The following is a 19,798-nucleotide window of genomic DNA, read 5'->3' on the forward strand; positions in this document are numbered from 1 at the left end:
TGCCTATTGACATTAGGCTGGTGCCTTCATTGTCCTGATTCTGATTCCTGCAGAAACTGTTTTGGTTTAGGCAAGCTTACTCACGCATGTAATCTTCTTGTGTATGTTTTTTAAACAGTTGCTTTTATCCAGGTTTTGATCATTTTATTATAATGTCCTGGTTTTTATTGCTGATTTAAAAAATGAATATTTTAAATGCCATTTTATGTAAGTCCCTCGGAGAATTTTTCTTATTAAGAGACATATAAATAATACTAAGCAAATAATAAGGGGAAAGGCAATTGAAATTTTAAGGCCTTCCGACGTGTGGCGATACAAAGCTCAGGTTCAAGTGATTGCCTGCCAGATCTATTGGGAAGGAGTTCCAAAGTTATGGGGCACTGCAGAGAAATCCCCCCCTTCTGCTCACCACCTACCCCACAGATCTAGGAGACAGACACATGAAGAGCGCCCGCAACTGAGATCTCTGGGTGCGGACAGGGCTGATACAGGGGCAAGTGGTAATAGAGTGAGATGTGAGGTCACACACTGCCCGCAGTTTGAATCTTGCTTCTTAACCCTCAGCTTAACATCTGAGGACTGCATTTCTGACCGGCATTTGCCACTGGGGCCAGAGGCCCCAGCAGGGAGGGCTTGGATTTTTGCCTGGCTGGCATTTATTTATTTATTATTTGATTTATATCCCGCCCTTCCTCCCAGCAGGAGCCCAGGGAGGCAAACAAAAGCACTGAAAACACTTTAAAGCATGTAGCCTTCCGTAGCAAAAGTTCAGAGCCACATCTGTTCACCCTCCCACTTTGTCTCCATCCCAGCACATGTGTTTATCTGTTGTTTTTTTAAGCAGTGGGGGGAGAGAATGTACCTTGCTCACTTAATGTGGCCTTAGCTTTTGTCGATAGCAACATCCTTCTTCAGCTTGAGGAGCTGAGCTGGGACTCTGAGCCACACACCTCGTATGTGACTTTGTCTGAGCGTAGACCTGACGTGCTGGGAAACCAAGGGCATGCAATGTACAGTGGTCTGGCTGATTTTATTTTTAAATAGTCCTTACTTCGTGAAAGGAGTATACCCCTCTCTGTGTTTTGCTGTCACTGAAGAGAACAAACTCTCTTAAAATAACACGGCAGGAGTCTGGCAAGGGGAACTGAAGGGGTGGGCACTGCGGCTGCAAGGGCGGCGAAGGGACAGCAGGTATTGGTGTCTTGGGAACATAGGAGGCCACCTTACACTTAGTCAGAGCATTGGTCCATCTAGCTCAGTAATGCCTACACTGACTGGCAGCGGCTCTCCAGGGTTGCCGGCATGGAGTCTTTCCCAGGTCTGCCTGCCAGTCACTGGTGATTGGAGCCAGGACTTTTTGCATGCAGAGCAGATGCTTTGCCACTTCTCAGGAACGTAGGAAGCCGCCGTACACTGAGTCAGACCATTGGTCTATCTAGCTCTGTATTGTCTACACTGACCGGCAGCGGCTCTCCAGGGTTCCACACAGGGAGTCTTCCCCAGGCCTACCTGGAGATGCTGCCAGGAATTGAACCTGGGACATGCGTAACGCCCCTTCATGGAATCCTTTTTATTTATGTATTATTAATTATTTGTGTATTCTATTTCTATGCCGCCTTTTGGCCAAAAGGCCCTCAAGGCGGCTCACAAAAAAGTTAGTTAACTTCTGCCTACGTGGAGGTGATGCTTCCTGGCTGTAGGTGATGAGGCGGGTGGTTGTTTGCAACCTGGCCAGGGTGTCTTTGCTGGGGATTGTGAGTGCCACTCCTCACTGGCTGCCATTCAGGTTTGCTGAAAGTGATTTTATACCTGCTTTTGAGAAGGGGGCAAAAAGTGACCTCTTTGGGGACGGCAAATGACTTCCTCCCCCTCCGAGCAGCCTCTTCTCTTTGTCCCCCCCCCAGTACATCCCACACCACCCCTTAATCTCCACTGCACGCACATCTCAGGGAGCAGAAGGGGGGCAGCATGACGCTGGATCACTCCTGTCAAAGCAATCCAAGTTATCCCTGCTGCAGGCTGTGTAAGAAGGACGTTTTTATCCTCTTTGGGGAGAGAAAAGCCTCTCTTCCCATCCCCTCCCACTTTCAGCTGTGGATTTGCACACACACCAACAAAGGCCCTAAGTTTTTCTCTGAGCCTGAGCCAGGTTTAACTCTCTGGTCTGCAACACAATGCTGGAGATATGCATGATGCCTGTGGTGTTTTTTTTCCTTTCTTTTTAAAATTGTGCTTTGATTCTTCTCGGGTGGCAGCAGCGGCAGCAGCAAGGGACTTGGCATCTGTTAGCGCTCTCTGTCTCTCTCTCTCTGAGCCATCTGGAGCTCCAGCTTGCCACTTAGCAGAATCTTAAGAAGGCTGCTTTTTCTGAAACCGGCTTTCTCCTTCGGATTTTCTTTTTCCCTCCCTCCAGGCTAGTAGTGAGTTCTTTAGAAGCTCTGGAAAGCTGCTTTGCCGTTGGACCAGTCAACGAAAAGGCAAGTCGCTTTCCTTGAGGTTTGGGGGACGTTGTGGGTTTTTTGGAGTGGGGTGGGGGAGAGCTGCACAGTAAAGGAGACCAGCTGCCCTCTAAGCCTTGCTCTCGCCCCCCCCCCCAAATTTTCTTATTTACTGATTCCTACTTTCATGCCCGGCAGAGCTGAGATCTGTCAGAAAAGCAGCCTAGCAAATACGGTTTTGGAGCTGGCTTTGAAGGGCAGCGTTTGCTTTTCTGCTCATTGCCAGCTGGAGCACGTTTGTTTCTGCAGCAGAGGTGGCCTCATGTGGGGACGACAGTGGGGTGTTTTCTTTTTTTTGGAGGGGGGTAAAGCGGATGCAGAGGAGACCTGGAGTTGCTGGGTCAGACTTAACTGTTCCACCTCAAACATCCCGTCTCCATCAGTGGCTCATTTGGGATGCTTTATAGCAGGAGTGGAGATGGAGAAAGTGTCCTGATCACTTGCTGTTATCATGTCTGTTGGCCCATGCGGGCAGGGTGGGGGAAGTAGTGGCCAAGCATCAGTTGATGCACAGGGAGTTAAGTCCTGCTTTCTTCAGGGATCCCACGGGGAACGAGTGTACCAAACCGAAGCAAGCAGGATTGAACTCCCCTGCCCATCATCTGTTAGGTTCTAACAAGTGGCCATAGAGGGGGGATTAGACGAGTTCATGGAAGATAAACAGCTGTTAACCATGAGAGCTAAATGGAGTCTTCAGGATCAGGGACAGTCTACCTCTGAATGCCAGTTGAAAAGGAGGGAAAGTGCAAGAAACATGGATGGTCCAACCTATATGTTTTGACTGGTTTTCCCCATCCTTGGTCTGTTGGCTTTGAAGCCAAAGACTCTTCTTAGCCCACCAGAGGGGTAGAAAGCATAATTGCTTCCAACTTGTTTCCATCCATGGGCCGGTTTCAGCTTGGAGGCTGCCAGAGGCTGGCCAGGATCAGTCATGCAATTGATCAAATGTTTATTACAGTCAACCGACCACTAAAAAAATCAGAAAATAGGAAGCAATTCAAAATCATGGACTCAGCAGCACCATTTATTAAAAAGTAACAGGTTAGAAACCAACAATCCGAGCAGGTTTAAGAGACAATTACAGCATTCAGATATACGCCCACATGATTGATTATAGATTTGTTAGACCCCCCCGAGGACACTCAAAAGGGTCCCTAAAGACTGACCAGGAAACCACCTCATAAGGGGATGAATTATGTGTTCTCTAACCCCTTGATAAAACCCTACAGCAGAACGACACATCCAGGCCTGCCAGGCTCCTAAATTAAGCTTCCAAAGGGTTGTAAGTGCTGTCGATTTTTTTTGTCCTCGGCCTCCTTCATGGGACCGTTTAATGCCGCTTCCTCCCTGTGTGTGAAGATGTTTTGGGGGTGTGGGGAGCGGGAGGTGCCCCCCATCGCAGGTGTCAGTAGCCCAGTTTCCCTCTCCTGCGTGCAGGAAAAAAGCAAGATGGCTGCCCAGGACCTGGCCACCATGCTCCTGTCGACTCCGGCCCCCTCCAGCGTCCAGCAGCAGACCAAAAGCCTCCTGGCTAGCCTCCACGCCAGCCGCTCGGCATATCACAACCACAAGGTAAAGCAGCAAAGCGGCGCGTGTCCCCGACGAAACGAGTCTTTGGGGCCCAGGTCTCGAGCGCAGCGGCGTTTCTGAGTTTCCCATACTGGAAGAATTTGTTTCTGATGTTCATGGCTCGGAGAAGCCCTTGTGCCTCTCTGTGGATGCTGCAGAGGATTGGGGGTGGCTTTCAGGAGCTGTTCCCTGGCTCTGTGTGGGCTGGTGGCTGGCTGGACCCGTGAGGGCCCCCACCTCATCGGCTCACGTGAGTTTTTGGTGCACTCGTGTCTTGAGTCAGACCATTAGTCCTTCCAGCTCAGTATTGTCTACACTGACTGGCAGCAGCTCTCCAGGACTTCCAGACTGGGTATGTTCCCAGCCCTTCCTGGATATGTCAGTGGGAGGTTGAACCTGGGACCTTGTGCAAGCAAAGCAGATGCTCTAACCACTGAGCTTACGGCCCCTTCCCCTGACCATTTGCCCATGCTGGCTGGGGCATATGGGAGTTATAGTTGCACAACATCTGGAGGGCACCACGTTGGCCGCCCCTGCCTTGAAACAACCCCCTCACTCTGCAGTTCCACATTTGCAAGGGATGATGAGTCACGTTGGCCAAGCAGTGTTGGCAAGGAGTACGTCTGCTGTTACCGGCAACCTCGCCAATAAGTTTTTTGAGGAACTCCCAGCAATCCCCCCAAAACAGTTTTGAAAACTTCTGCTCTGGTGTACCAGTGACCCAGCGAGGAGAATAAACGGAATAAAGGGGCAGGCACTCCAAGAGGGGGGCCCTTGTTGTTGTGGGGCAAGAAGGACCAGAGCTTGGGAGGGGGGGGGGCTTCAGTAGATGATTGACCCAAGGCCTACCTGTGGAGTCAGTCGGAGGAATAACTGTCCTCAGGAGGGCCACGGCTCCTAGTACGCCAATCATGTCAGACCCTCTTGCCCATCTGGGCTTTGCTCCTGAGGGTTCCCTCCCCTCTGCCTCTCTGCAGGATCAGGCCCTGCTGAGCAAAGCCATCCAGTACCTGACCTCCTCGAGCAAAGAGGGGAGAGACCTTGACCCGGAAGTGTTCCAAAGGCTGGTCATCACAGCCCGCTCCATCGCCATCATGAGGCCCAATAACCTGGTCCACTTCACGGAGTCGAAGCTGCCGCAGTTGGAAGCAGGTGCACAAAAGTCCTCTTCTTCCCCCCCCCCAATCCCCGAACTATTCTGCCACTTTTATTGCCACGTTGGCTTCGCAAGTGTATTTCTGACTTGCTCCGAGGGATGATCCGGGTGGTCTGAAACCGGTTTCCAGACTTACTAGAAGAAACTACAACTCCTCTCCCCCCTCTCTCTCTCCTTAAAACAATGCTCAGAAGGTGGCGAAGAAGCACAAGAGATCCAGAAGAACGCGGAAGGAGAAGGGTGCAGTTTTATTACTCAGCTGGTCAACCATTTCTGGAAACTACACGCCTCGAAGCCCAAGAACGCCTTCCTGGCTCCCGCTTGCTTGCCAGGTGCCCTGTTGCTTTTAAAACTCGCCTGAACTGCTTGTTCCTGAACGCTCCTGCAGGGGAGCGAATTAGGACCTTGGGAAGCTGCCTTTCTACCAGATTTGGACTTACTGGTCCATCGAGCATGGTGATGTCTGCACTGGGGGAGGAGAGTTCCAGGAGGGCTGCCAGAGAATGGGTCTCTGGGTCAGGGATGGGAGCCTTTCCCTTGTGGCAGACTTTCTGTGGGGCGCATGCTAGTTGTGGGTGGAGCCACAGTCAAAAAGTGGGTGAGCGACAGACGTGAAAGCTGCTGATAATCGTAAAGATGATGAAACTCTCCAATGTGTTGATTGCCGGCACATGTCTTTATTTCTCTTTTTTTACCCTCCTCTTTTCTCCTCTTCCTCCTCCCTCTGCCTTAGGCCTAACCCACGTGGAGGCCACAGTCAACGCTCTGGTGGATATTATCCATGGCTATTGCACCTGCGAGCTGGACTGCATCAACACCGCTTCCAAAATCTACATGCAGATGTTGCTCTGCCCGGTACGTAGCTTGGCCGTCTCCATTTCTTGCTCTGGTTTTGTGTGTGCAGGTAGGTGGTCTGGCCCAGCGTCATTCAAACAGGCTCTGAGACTCTGTTGCTCTGCAGGGAGGCTATAGATCCCTGGTCAGGGAAGGGCTGAAGGCCTCTCCTACCAGGCTGTTCCTCCTCAGTGTGAAGCCACTGGGAGCTGTCATCTGTGGATTTGGGGCACGGCGTTAGTGTGATGACACACAGCTCTCTGTCTCTCCTTCCCATCTGAGCGGGGAGAACTTCCGCCAGAGAAGATAATGTGAAGAATGTAGACAGCTGCCTTATATTGAGTCAGGCCATCGGTCCCTCTAGCTCAGTGTTGTCTGCACTGACTGGCAGCAGCTGTCTAGAGTTTCAGGCAGGAGACATCCCCAGCCCTACCTAGAGATGCTATTGGGGACTGAACCCAGGCCTTCTGCACTCAAGGCAGGTGCATAAATGGCTCTGCAATTGAACCATCTCCCTTTCCTTAAAAATGAAGCAGGATTCTCATCCTCATGGTTTGTATAAAGAGCAGAATTAAATAAGAACATAGGGAGCTGCCTTCCCTTGGACCCTCTAGCTCAGTATTGTCTACACTGACTGGCAGCAGCTCTCCAGGGGTTCAGACCGGGAGTTTTCCCAGCCCTACCTGGAGATGCCAGTGGGGACTGAACCTGGGACCTTCCGCATTCAAAGCAGCCGCTGTGCCTGCCGAGCTGCGGGCCTTTCTGTCTGCAAAGAGGACCCATGCACATGACTTCTCATGGACGTAGCTCATTGGGTAGAGCGTACGACAGCACCGAGCCGCGTGGACCGACGGCGGGTGAACGACATGGCCCAACTTTGCTTGCTTGCATTCCAGGATCCAGCCGTGAGCTTCTCTTGCAAGCAAGCTTTGATCCGCGTGCTGCGGCCCAGGAACAAGCGGAGGCACGTGACCCTGCCCTCTTCTCCTCGAAGTAACACCCCGATGGGTAAGGAGGCTGTTTTTGCCTTGAGGCGTGGCTTCTGGCCAGGATGGGTTGCGCTAGAAGAGTTCACCTCTGGGGATCAGTGCTGAGGAAGACCTAGGTTAGAATCCCGCCGCAGCCGACTGGTGGCACAGGCTGTCAAAACGTCTGAGAATTTTCTGCACCTCTGCACCCTTGTGAGGAGCCTGGGCAATACCAGCATGCATTCTGAGCCAAATCCATTCACACGGGCTCTTAATCCCTTACCTGTTTTCCTACACCTGAAATGCCATAATACAAGGGGCGAGGATAGCTCGAAGGCCACACCTCCTTCTGGGCAGTCTTCCAAGGGCCACGTGCCAGTGGTGGGCGGGACCAGAGGGGAAAGTGGGTGGAGCAAAAAATGGAACTGTTGCCTTTTGTGCAGTGGGCTAGTTTCTACACACACACCCCTCTGGCATTAGCAAGAGTTTCCAGGATGCATTCCAGCCAGGGAAAAAACAGTTGAGGAGGGTGCAGAACAGAGCTTGGGAAAGGTACTTTTTAAAAACTACAACTCCCATCAGCCCCAGCCAGCATGGTCACTGGATTGGGCTGATGGGAGTTGTAGTTCAACAAAGTAACTTTTCCAAGCTCTGGTGCAGAGCAGGGCCAATGAGGGGTGTGGGGTCTGCGGCTATTCAGGTGCGCCAGAAAAGCTCACTTGGGAGCCTGCTGCGTGTCCAAAGCTTTCGTCCCGGCTGCAGCAACAATGCAACCTGTCGTTGCGGGATCTGCATGTGCGCCGGTGTCCGTGTCAGCTCTGCATCTCTTGCCCCAGGAGACAAAGATGATTATGACGATGACGACGCCGAGGATAAGATGCAGAGCTCCGGGATACCAAACGGCGAAGACATCCGGCAGGAAAGCCAGGAGCAAAGCGAGGTGGACCAGGGCGACTTCGAGATGGTGGTGAGTCCCATGCGCTTCTCGGTGGCCTCCATCTGCAGGAAGGACCCGGGGTTCCATTCAGTTGGACTCGGGTTAGGGGCTGGGGAAGGCAGGCAGTGCATAGCGCCCTCCAGGCGCTGCTGGTCCATCAACTCCCATAATCGCTGGCCACGCTGCCTGGAGCTGGTGGGAGTTGTAGTCCCATCACCTGCGCCTGGATTAGGCCAATGTGAATTAAGGTCATTGTGGGGGACTGTTGAGGGGTTCCGCCTTCCCGCTTTAGCATCAAAACTGGGTAGACGAGGGCTGAGGAACCTGTGGCCCTTCAGATGTTGTCAGAGGCCAACGCCTTTCAGCAGCAGCCAGTAGGGCTGACGGTCAGCGATGGCGGGAGTTGGGACTCCGTCCTCCTTGACTGTAGACATCTTGTCGAGCTGTCCCTTTTTTTTCCCAAAGAAAGGTTTTTGTTGTTCAACAAAGGGAAAAATAAAATAGGACATACTACCATGTGTGTGTGTGCTTGCACTATCGGGTCGTGGGGTTGTCAGGGTTGTGTTTACATTTATTCATTCCTTTTGTTTTCATTCTTAACAACATTTTAATAACTTGTGCACCTTCTGTGCAAAAGTGTTGTTTTTTAAAAATAGTTATTTACAGGGTTTTGTTTTTGTTCTGGCAAAGACAGAGAAAGCACTTAGTGCCTCGTGCTGCGTATTAGGTAGAGGTGCTGTGGCATCAACTTCTGCTCCTCCGTCTCCCTAGTCTGAGTCGATGGTGCTGGAGACAGCTGAGAACGTCAACAACGGCAACCCCTCTCCGCTGGAAGCTCTCCTGGGTGGAGCTGAGGGGTTCCCTCCCATGCTGGACATCCCACCAGATGCAGATGACGAAACCATGGTGGAGCTGGCCATCGCTCTGAGCCTGCAGCAAGATCAGCAAGGTAAGAAGCGCCTACGGGGAGGCGACTGATATTGAGTAGGAGACCAGGAAGTCTCCAGTCCTTTAAGCTTGCAGGCTTCCCCTTGGGACATCTAGTTGGCCAGTGAATATTGTATTGTATGGCAAAATCTGTAATTTTTATAATTGTGCGTGTGTGTGTCTTTACTTGCTTGTAAATCATGCGCTCCCCCCCCCCGTTTATGGAATGCTCTCCGCAGGGAGACTTGCCTGGTGCCAGCCTTGTTACTGTTTCAGCACCCTGTAAAGACATTTTTGTTCTGCAGGGCAGCCCCAATGAATATTGTATTGCATTGTAAAATCTGTAGTTTTTATAATTGTGTGTGTTTGTTTTTACTTGCTTGTAAATCACTGCAGGACACTCTTAGTGGGAAGCACTATACACGTTTAATAAACCTAACCTAGCCACGTCCAAATTTGCTGCTCAGTGTGGGGCTGTTTCAGGACACTTTTTTTGGGAGAGCAGTGCACCTTCTTGAGAAATTCTGCACAAAGTTTTTTCCCTCCCACAATCGGTGCTAACAGAGGCGTGGCCAGTGGGTGATTGGCTTTCTGGGGATGAGGATGTCCACTTTTCAGAGGCATTTTTCTTTCTCTCTCTTCCCCTTGCGTAGGGAGCAACAGCAGCGCACTCGGCCTACAGAGCCTGGGACTGTCTGGCCAAGCCCCCAGCTCTTCCTCCCTGGACGCCGGGACCCTTTCAGACACCACAGCATCAGGTAACTGTTCACATCATAAAACCCCAAACTATACCTCCCAGAGATAACTACAAATTATACCACTTGGAATTCTCCATGTGCTTTTTCTGTACAACTTGGCCTATGCAGGCTTGGTGGCCTGGTTTTGATGGCTACAGTGACGTAACATTGAATTCTAATTCTTATTGGAAATGCGAGTGTGTAAGCTGTATATATACGTCTTCAATAAAATAAATAGGTTTTCTGTTATCTTTGGATTGGAGTCTGCTATTAAAATTGAAACGCAGAATTCATCTGAGTTCCCCAAGTGTAGAGAAAGTACTGGGGAAGATAGATTGAAGTCTTACACCCCTTTAAAAGTTAGTGTAAGAAAATGGGGGCTAACCTCACAATGGCTGAGCTGCTTTTGCAAGGGAAAACTCCCAAGTGCCAAGGCAGCCCAGTAAATCAGCTTTCCGCAGCTGCTGTTTGTAGCTGCCTCTTCCTCACTCTGATGTGGGGTTTTGCCATTTTACCATTTTATCCCATGCCTGTCTATAGTGCACACAGTGCCTTCTATATAGATAAGGAGCAGGTTATCAATATTGTTTAATATAAAAATAAGATGGCACTGGCCCTCTGTAGTTTCCATATATGTGATTGTATTAAAAATTAATTGAACTTTTAATGGTATATTGATTGATCAACTCGGGGCACTTCTTTTTAATCACTTTTTTAAAAAAACAGTCTAATTGATGATGTTGGAGCCATAGTCTTTGTGTTGTAAACGTGTTTTTTTTTTTAAAGCCCTTTTCCAATGCTTTCATGTTCGCGTTGTTCAAAGACTGTGTTTTTACTTGTAACAGCTCTCCTTACTCTCTTAGCTCCAGCTTCTGATGACGAAGGTAGCACAGCAGCCACGGATGGCTCCACCCTCCGGACCTCCCCAGCTGACCACGGCGGCAGCGTGGGCTCCGAGAGTGGCGGCAGCGCGGTGGATTCTGTTGCAGGCGAGCACAGCGGTAATACCCAAACGTTCGAAGTGTGCAAATGGAGGATGGGATAAAAATGGAACCCTGTTCTGTTCCTTTTCGGAACGGTTTTTATTTGTTTTATAATGTCGTGGTTTTCACTGGTTTTTAATCATTGTATGTTCTGCTTGTTGTAATCCTCCCTAGGACCCTGTGGTGAAGGGCAGGCCAGAAAACGAATGCGTAAATAAAAGCAGCCCTGCTGGACCTATCCAGCGTCTTGTAGCTCGGATGCCACTAGGCCATTCAGTGGGGCGACCTATTGTGCCCACATTACACCCACATTACACCACTCTGAAAGGAGTTGCACTGGCTGCTGATCAGCTGCCGGGGCAGGTTTAAGGCTTTGATACTGACCGGTAACTGCTTTGGGGCAACTTGGTCCCCTTCAGATGCTTTGGACTGCAACTCGTAGTCCAAAACATCTGGATGGGTGCAGGCTGGCTGAAAGCTGAGCTATGAAGCTTTGAACAAATTGAGACCAGGATACCTGAGGGAGTGCCTTTCTCCCCTGTTGTCCTCCCTGATCGTTATGATCAGCTGATGCGACCCCTTCCTCTGTTGGGTTGTACTCTGTTTGAAAGTACCATTAGTGGCCACTGGAGGGAGGGCCTTTCCTGTGGTGGCACCCGTCCTAAGGTGCCACCTTCCCTTTCAGCACCTACATAAATTATATTGAGGCATCTCTTAAACACATTTGTGCTTTGCTTGTGTTTGATCTTTGTATGTTTTATGTTAACTCTGTATTTTCTTCCTGCATTTGAATATTTGGACACATTTTTTAATATTCTTGTGCACCAGTCTCGAGACGTAATGAAGGAGGCAGTATAGAAATATTTTAACTAAATGGGAACATTGTAAGCTGCCTTATGCAGAGGCACATCATTGTTCCATCTAGCTCACTATTGCCTACACTGACTGGCAGCAGCTGTCTAGAGTTTCAGGCAGGGGTCCCTACCTGAAGATGCTGCCAGGGATTGAACCTGGGACCTTCTGTGTGCAAAGCAGGTGCTCTGCCACTGAGTTACGTCCCTTTCCCTAAAATTTAAAGTAAGATTCTAGTCCTCATGATTCTGAATAAAGGTCCAAATTAAATAGGGGCATAGGAAGCTTCCTTATAGCAAGTCAGACCACTGGTCCATCTAGCTCAGTTTTGCCTGTGCTGACTGGCAGGGGCTGGTGAATTTCATACAGGGGTCTTTTCCAACCTTACCTGGAGATGCCATTGAGGATTGAAGCTGGGACCTTTGGCAGGCAAAGCAGATTGCTCTGTCACTGAGCTACGGCTCCTCCCAGATAATTGTCTCTCTTCTGGTACTGTTCAGGATGACCCCTCATCACTCCTCCCCCTCTCTCTCCTCTCCCCCCCGTTACGTTTTCTTTTCAGTGTCCGGCCGCAGCAGCGCCTACGGCGACACGACGGCCGAGGGCCATCCTGCTGGGCCTGGGAGCGTCAGTTCCAGCACGGGCGCCATCAGCACCACCACAGGGCAGCAGGAAGGCGAAGGATCTGAAGGGGAGGGGGAGGGGGAAGCCGAAGGAGACGTCCACGCCAGCAACAGGCAAGAGCTCCTCCTTCCTGGCTTCAGGGGGTCAAGGATTCCTGGGTGCTAGAGAAGGTGTCCCCCTCGCCCTGAGGTCCTGAAGCGCCCCTTCCCTCTTCCTGCATCCCTGGCAGTGCATCCCTTCATCTGTCCGTGCCGGAGATGGGCCCGCCGCTAACCCAGAAAATGCTGCAAATAAGAGCAAACCAAGAAGCTGTAGATGGTTTGAGCAAAGCTGCAGGCAAAGGAAGTGTGTGTGTGTGTGTGAGAGAGAGAGAGAGAGTAGCCAGCATGATGGAAATTGATTGAGGGCTTGAGTGTAGAGCAGCCTTTTCCCATCCTGCGGCCATCTCTTTATCCCTGACTGTTAGCTGTGCTGCCCAGGGCTGATGGGAGGGCACCAGGTTGGGAAAGGCTGGTGCAAAGCGCAACTGTAACAACCTCCCTCTGGCACTGGCAGCTCCTGGGGCACCAAAAAAGTCCTACCACCACCACCACACACAATATATATATATATTTAAGATATGTGCGATAATGGGATGCTTTCAGTCACAACTGAGACACCAGAATAAATGTCCCAAGATTGCAGTGTCTGACCAGGGAGGCTCCAAGGAGGTGAGGGTGGGAAGCATTGTTTGGGGTACTGGTGGCTATACTCCACTTTGATTGTTATGGGCTGTTTCCTTCTGCAAGGAGTTCCCTCCCTTCTCCAGAAAACTATTGAAACAGTGCTCGATAAACTGTTCCTTGCAGTGGCTTGTTCCTCAGTAGTTTTGCGGTTTGGGGACTGGCCGTAGTTGGTAGTGGGGGTTGAAAGCAGCCCTGTTTGGCTCTTAACACAAGACTTTCCACTGGCATGTGAACTTGGAGCCCGTTGCGATGTCGTATTGCCAGACACTCATTGTGCCATCCCTAAATGTCTTTTTCCCCCTTTCCTCCAACATCCAGGCTGCACATGGTGCGTTTGATGCTACTGGAGAGACTGCTGCAGACCCTTCCCCAGCTGAGGAATGTCGGCGGGGTCCGCGCCATCCCTTACATGCAGGTAACGTATGAGGGAGTTGCTCCCTTCTCGTAGGACTCGCTGCTTAGGAATCTTTGCCATATTCCAGGGGTGAGGATCTGTCATAGTGGCCCATTGGGGCTGTGGAAACGCAGGATCCAGCCCACCGGCCGGATCCAATTCCTGGCCTAGAACCCGGATTGTATCAGCATCAGCCAGGGGCCAGGAGAAACTGCCCCCCGCAACAAAGAAAAATTGGTTCCTTAATGATATTGTACTTTATTTTGGTTTTTAATTGTAAGCAAACTCTGGCAGCCAGTCTTCCTTGAAAGGGAAACAATGAATGAAAAATGTTATACCAGCCGTAGTCTGAAACCCTGCCTCTAACCCCCTTAGCAAACTCTGGTTTTTTGCTTACCATGGCTAGCATTGGAATCATAGACTGCACTATACTCTACTATGGTTAGCTTCAGGAAGGGGAGGAAGAATTTGTAGGGAGAGCCAGGATGATATAGTGGTTAGAGTGTCTGACTAGGACCTGGGAGACCAGGGTTCAAGCCCCACGCAGCCATGAAGCTCACTGGATGACCTTGGGCCAGTCACTGCCTCTCAGCCCAGCCTTCCCCAGAGGGTTGTTGTGGGGATTAAAGGAGGAGGGGGAGAGCCATATTTGTATGCCACCTTGAGCTGCTTGGAGAAAAGGTGGGATGTAGTAATAATAATAATGCCGTGGTCCCTCTTCTAACACTGCCTGCCTTTTGAGGTTTACAAACATCTGTCTCCCCAGGTGATTCTGATGCTTACGACGGACCTAGATGGTGACGACGAGAAGGACAAGGGTGCACTCGATAACCTCCTTGCCCAGCTCATTGCAGAACTGGGCATGGACAAGAAGGTACGGAGAGCTGAGCCGCCTCCCTCCCCACCCTCCTGCTCTGCTCAGCTCAGCAAAGGCTGATGGGCGTTGAAGTCTAACGCATCGGCAAGGCACCCAGGCTAGAGATGGCTGGCATGAAGTATGATTGGACGTCCCTCCCATCCCCTTGACTGAGCACAGAATGTAGCGGCACTCTGTGGAACCCTGGTCAGCAGGCCAGTCCCAAGCAGAGTTTTACAGCGACATTTCAGTGGTTTCCCCTGCCGTCTCCTCCCCTCCCAGGATGCTCTTGAACCCAGGTGGTGTGAAGTAGTGTTGACAACCAGCTGTAGAGTCACCCAGTGCCCTGTGTTTTTTGGGGTGGGGTAGGGAATCTACCCTGTGTTAGGAGGCCAGCTGGTAGCCTTCCATGTACCGGATTCACCCTGGGCGCAGTGGAGGAGGCTACGTCTTGCAGATCTTCTACTTTATAGCCACAGAGCTGGAATTAACTTGAACACCCAGCCCTCTGATGCAAGGCAATCTCTTCCACGCAGTCACCTCCTTCTGAGCAGCATGGTAGCCCCTCCACCAGTGAAACCAGTTTGACCCAGTTATGTGGACCGCCAGCAGCCCAGGACAACATCAAACGTGCCCCCTTGCAGCGGAGGTGTGCTTGTGGTGCACACAAGGCGGGAGATGTGTGTGTGTGTGGAGTGATGGGCAGCCTGTGTACCGAGTTGGCCCTCAGAGCAACTTTTATTTGCCTCCAAACAGGCAACTGTTTTATTTGGAATCCTCAGTGCTGCTCTGAGATGCCTACTATGAAGAGTGGTCTATGAATGTCCTAAAAAAACCCCCAAACTAAGGAACATTTTGAGATTTACTGGATATGTGTCTCATTTCATCTCAGGATTTGGGTTGGATGGGGGGAAGACTTGGGGTCTATTTCTGCATGGCTCTGAGGGCAGCTAGTTCCTTTCATCTTCTCCCTCCCCCATTCCAGGATGTCTCCAAGAAAAATGAACGTTCCGCCCTGAACGAAGTCCATTTGGTGATCATGAGGCTGCTGAGTGTCTTCATGTCCCGAACTAAGTCAGGATCCAAATCGTCCGTTTGCGAGGTGCGGAACCTTCTGACCTTTGGGGGTTGTAAAAGGCTTGCACCTCTGGAGGGCAGACCCAAATCCTCTTTGCCCTTCAAATTCCAGTTTGCAAATTAGAGGTTAAATTGTGGGGAGGGGGGTAGGCAGGGATTTGTAGACGTGATTATGGGGGAGCAGAGATGTTGGCAGTGTCGATGTTTCAGAGTCGCTAAGAGGATTCCATCCCTGTTTTGCTGCTGAAAGGTGCAGCAATAAGGGATTTGGGTTTTTTTAAGTGGAGGGTCACGCAGCGTGCGGGGGAGAGTCAGTTTGTATGCAGAGGGAAGAAGATTTAATAACAAAAGTGCAGAGGTTAAAAATGGAGAGCATCGAATTTTAATGAGCTGTGGGGTGTGTTTGGATTTTAACCAGGGTTTCTGAAATGGCTTTATTTCCACTTGTGCTTCTCTCTCTTTTTGTTGTTGCTGCTGTCATCTGGCCAGCAACAAAGATCAAAGTGCAGATGTTCACTGTTTAAGAGCTCAGGCGCAAGAGATCTCCCTTTCATGTACAGTGGCTACATTTCTCCTCAAGCATGACCTTTACTCTCTCTCCCACAGCTGGCCAAATTCCAGAGAAATGGATCGGAATTCCAACTTAAAAAAAAAAAAGAATTGGTTGGGGGGCATGAAGTATCTCACTCCCCTTCTTCTAATCCTCAGCTTATTGCCCTCTGGCATGTGTGTCGAGGGGAGATTAGACTTAAGAACGGCTTTTTTGTCTTCTCTCTCCCCTCTCCCCATCCCTTTAACTAAGTATTTGTTCAAAAGAGGCCATCAACACTTCTTCATTTGATGCTCTCTTCGGGAAATAAAATCAATAAATACCACCACCAAAACTTGAAATCTGGTTGCCAAGTACTTAACAGTTAGAATCACAGAATCGTAGACTTGGAAGGGGCCTATAAAGCCATCTAATCCAACCCTTGCTCCATGCAGGAATCCAGATTAAAGCATCCCCAGCAGCTGTCCAGCTGCCTCTTGAATGCCTCCAGTGTTGGACAGCCCACCACCTCCCTAGGTCATTGGTTCCACTGTCATAACGCTCTTCCAGTTAGGAGGTTTTTCCCGCTGTTCAGTCGAAATCTGTCTTCGTGTAACTTGTTAAAAACAGACCTGCTTCAGTATGAGCGATCCTAAGCCCACTGAAATGATTTTGGCATGATGTATCATCAAGCAGGCATTCCTACACTGGCAGCCATCTGGTCTCCAGCAGTTTTTTGGATCCTGCTACATCTGCATCATGGAGGGCAAGGTGATCAGTGGCTGTCAACTCTGGTGGCTATCCCCTGCCTCCACGATGGGAGGCAATCTGCCTCTGAACACCAGTTATGGACACCAAAGGAGGGGAGAGTTGCTCTTGCACTCAGGTCCTGCTTGCAGTTTCCCTTTGAGGCATCTGGCTCACCACTGTGAGAAGAGGAGGCCAGATAGGTCGTCCGCCTGACCCAGGCTTCTTACATTCTTTTGTACTTAGTTTCCATTTTTTTCCTGCTCTCCTTCTTAACTTGCTTTAAAAACAGAAAAAGCTTCTCCCCCTCTTCCTTCCCTTGCCTTGCCTTGCCTTGCCTTGCCTTGCCTTGCCTTGCCTTGCCTTCTCTTCTCTTCTCTTCTCTGAGCTACAGCCTTTGCGCAAAAAGGGTGGGCAGCCAAGACTGTATGACAAGGGCAGCTGACCTGGCGCCCTCCAGATGTTCCAGGATTATAATTCCCATTGTTGCCTAACCATTGGCCATTCTGGCTGGGGCTGATGGGAATTTGGAGTCCAGCAACATCTGGAGGGCATCACGTTGGCTAACCCTGCTGTCGGTGTTAAAGGGAACACACGTTAGGATTGTGATGCACTCCTCAAGATCAGCCTCTGGTGGGAAGAAGCAATGATCTGTTGAGAGTGACACCTCTGCTTGGGAAGGTACAGAGGAAGCTGCCTTATGCGGAGTCAGACCAACTGGCCCATCTGACTCAGTATTGTCTACGCTGACTGGCAGCATCCTTCCAGAGTTTCAGGCAGGGGACCCTGGAGATGCCTTTGGAGACTGAAACTGGGTCCTTCTTCGTACAAAAGAACTACTCTGCCTCTGAGCTATGGCTGGGGGTCATGATAAGATTCCTCTTTGCTCAAATGCTCAGCCCCAAATTTGTCACTCAGGGCTGATAACATACACAAGGAGATCGGTAGATGGAAACCAAGTTCATCTCTCTCTTTTCCACTCAGTCCTCGTCCCTCATCTCCAGCGCCACGGCGGCTGCTCTGCTAAGCTCTGGCGCGGTGGACTACTGCCTCCACGTCTTGAAATCCCTCCTGGAATACTGGAAGAACCAACAGAACGACGAGGAACCCGTTGCCGCCAGCCAGCTGCTGAAACCTCACACCACCTCCTCCCCGCCGGACATGAGCCCCTTCTTCCTGCGCCAGTACGTGAAGGTGAGTTCCACGTCGGACGGACACTGGGGATGAGCACATCTGTCCCAACCTGTCCTATTTCCTTGCGAGGGCGGATTAAAGCTTGCCCTGTTCCTGTGCAGATCTTTGTTTTAGGATAACTTTGAAAAAGTTGCTAAGGCCTGCTGCTGATAGTCTGACTCGGTATAAGACAGCTTCCTGTGTCAGTGAGAGGAGACGATTCTCCACTGGACGGACTGGCTCGGGATAAAGCACCTGCCTAAATTCATACCCGGGTTCAAATGTTTCTTCCCTTCAGGGTCACGCGGCTGATGTCTTTGAAGCGTACACCCAACTCTTGACAGAGATGGTGCTGCGGTTGCCTTACCAGATCAAGAAAATTGCAGACACCAACTCCCGCATCCCGCCGCCGGTCTTTGACCATTCTTGGTTCTACTTTCTCTCAGAGGTAGGTGAGCCTGGGATCAGCAGCGGAGAGGGCGACTGCTCGGCAGAGGAAGCAGCCCTGAATCTGCCCTTACGAGATCCACCCCTAATCGCCTCTCGGATGCTTCCTCTCGCTCTGCCGTGCCTTCTTCATGTTGGGGGATGGACACCATGCCTGATTTGGAAGCAGATGGGCACGCTGGGGTGGACAGCTCAAGAACAGTTTAATCTAGTGGTTGGGGACCTGTGCCTACCCTCTCCAAGATGATGCTGAACTTCATCTCTCGTCTGTTCGTTTGACTGCGCTGGCTGTGGGGCTGATGGAATTTGGAGTCCCACAGCATTTGGAGGGTGCCAGGTTGGGAAGGCTTGCTCTTTTTTCTAGATGGGAAAAGCAAGGCACTTCACTGAGCATGATGCTCATGTGAAGGAGTGTGTGTGTGCTTCTTGCTCCGGGGCAGGGGGAGGTGGGATGCTGAGAGTGGGCTGTGTAAGAGAGCTAGTGTTGGTGTAATGGTTAAGTGTGTTGCACTAGGACCTTGGAGACCGGGATTCCAATCCCCACTTGGCCATGACGGTCACTGGGTGACCTTGGGCCAGTCACTCTCTCTCTCTCAGCCTAACCTCCCTCACAGGGTTGTTGTGAGGATAAAATGGGTAGGGGGAGAACCATGTACACCACCTTGAGGTCCTTGGAGGAAAGGTGAGGATATGGCTCTAGTAAAAATAACAATAAATACATAATAGAACGGAGGCCCTTGCAGAATATGGGAACCTCACTCCTTTTTCCTTTGGGTCTGTTTGAATACAGGCGGGCCCCGCTTATATGGCAGGCTCCGTTCCGGAACCCACCGTAAAGCGGAACCCCATTGATTATAATGGGGCACGTTGTGCAAAAAGTGCTGCAAAAATGCCGCAAAATCGCAAAAATCGGCTTTAAAAAGGGGAATTAAAGCTGCCGCATTAGCAGAACGCTGGGAAGCGCAGCGCCGGTAAGCGGGGCCCTACTGTGCTGCTTTTATCTCCAAGAGAGACATGTATATACACACACGCATGCATGCACGCACGCACATACACGTATGTAACTGATTAACAAAAGAGGTTTTTGTTGTTCTCCCAAAACGTTTTGGCTTCTGCCTTCCTCAGCTGTTAACATACAACTGCTGCTACCAAGGTGGCCGTTGTAGAGTTTATATAGAGCGTTATATATATAAATGAGCGATACGCCCTTGACACCCCCCTCTCTCTTTCTTCCCCCCCATCCAGTACCTGATGATTCAGCAGACGCCCTTTGTGCGTCGCCAAGTCCGCAAGCTCCTGCTGTTCATCTGCGGCTCCAAGGAGAAGTACCGGCAGCTGCGGGACCTCCACACGCTGGACTCCCACGTCCGGGGGATCAAAAAGCTGCTGGAGGAGCAAGGGATCTTCCTGCGGGCCAGCGTGGTCACGGCCAGCTCAGGATCCGCCCTGCAATATGACACACTTATCAATTTGGTACGAGAGGGCAGGGAGGGCCTTGCTCTCCAGTGCAGCACAGGCCTTGGGGAGGAGGGTCTGCCTTCCAAATGTGTCCCTAACGGAAGGAATAAGTGGATTTCACACGGAGACGCCGTGGAAGCAGCTTCTCTCCCCCCCCCCTTTACGGCTTGTGGCCATTTTTTTTTTAAACCCTCACACGTTTTGTGCCTTATTCAGATGGAGCATTTGAAGGCTTGTGCGGAAATCGCCACCCAGCGAACGGTGAACTGGCAGAAGTTCTGTATCAAAGACGACTGTGAGTGGCTTT

General features: G+C 50.7%; 1 protein-coding gene across 1 annotated transcript in view; it reads left to right on the plus strand.

Moving 5' to 3' along the window:
* Nucleotides 1–19,798, plus strand: part of UBR4 (ubiquitin protein ligase E3 component n-recognin 4) — a 121,248-nt gene that overhangs the window by 43,885 nt on the left and 57,565 nt on the right. Inside the window, exons 51-68 of the mRNA XM_061601934.1 lie at nucleotides 2,414–2,477; nucleotides 3,936–4,070; nucleotides 5,045–5,219; nucleotides 5,415–5,555; nucleotides 5,957–6,078; nucleotides 6,954–7,065; nucleotides 7,862–7,992; nucleotides 8,734–8,911; nucleotides 9,543–9,647; nucleotides 10,490–10,627; nucleotides 12,024–12,198; nucleotides 13,129–13,225; nucleotides 13,971–14,078; nucleotides 15,046–15,162; nucleotides 17,398–17,607; nucleotides 17,885–18,034; nucleotides 19,279–19,506; nucleotides 19,708–19,786. Of these exons, the coding sequence (XP_061457918.1) occupies nucleotides 2,414–2,477; nucleotides 3,936–4,070; nucleotides 5,045–5,219; nucleotides 5,415–5,555; nucleotides 5,957–6,078; nucleotides 6,954–7,065; nucleotides 7,862–7,992; nucleotides 8,734–8,911; nucleotides 9,543–9,647; nucleotides 10,490–10,627; nucleotides 12,024–12,198; nucleotides 13,129–13,225; nucleotides 13,971–14,078; nucleotides 15,046–15,162; nucleotides 17,398–17,607; nucleotides 17,885–18,034; nucleotides 19,279–19,506; nucleotides 19,708–19,786 (2,465 nt within the window). The remainder of the gene's footprint in view (nucleotides 1–2,413; nucleotides 2,478–3,935; nucleotides 4,071–5,044; nucleotides 5,220–5,414; nucleotides 5,556–5,956; nucleotides 6,079–6,953; nucleotides 7,066–7,861; nucleotides 7,993–8,733; nucleotides 8,912–9,542; nucleotides 9,648–10,489; nucleotides 10,628–12,023; nucleotides 12,199–13,128; nucleotides 13,226–13,970; nucleotides 14,079–15,045; nucleotides 15,163–17,397; nucleotides 17,608–17,884; nucleotides 18,035–19,278; nucleotides 19,507–19,707; nucleotides 19,787–19,798) is intronic.

This window comes from Rhineura floridana, chromosome 18, assembly GCF_030035675.1.
Source record: "Rhineura floridana isolate rRhiFlo1 chromosome 18, rRhiFlo1.hap2, whole genome shotgun sequence".
In the NCBI taxonomy this organism is placed as follows: Eukaryota; Metazoa; Chordata; class Lepidosauria; order Squamata; family Rhineuridae; genus Rhineura; species Rhineura floridana.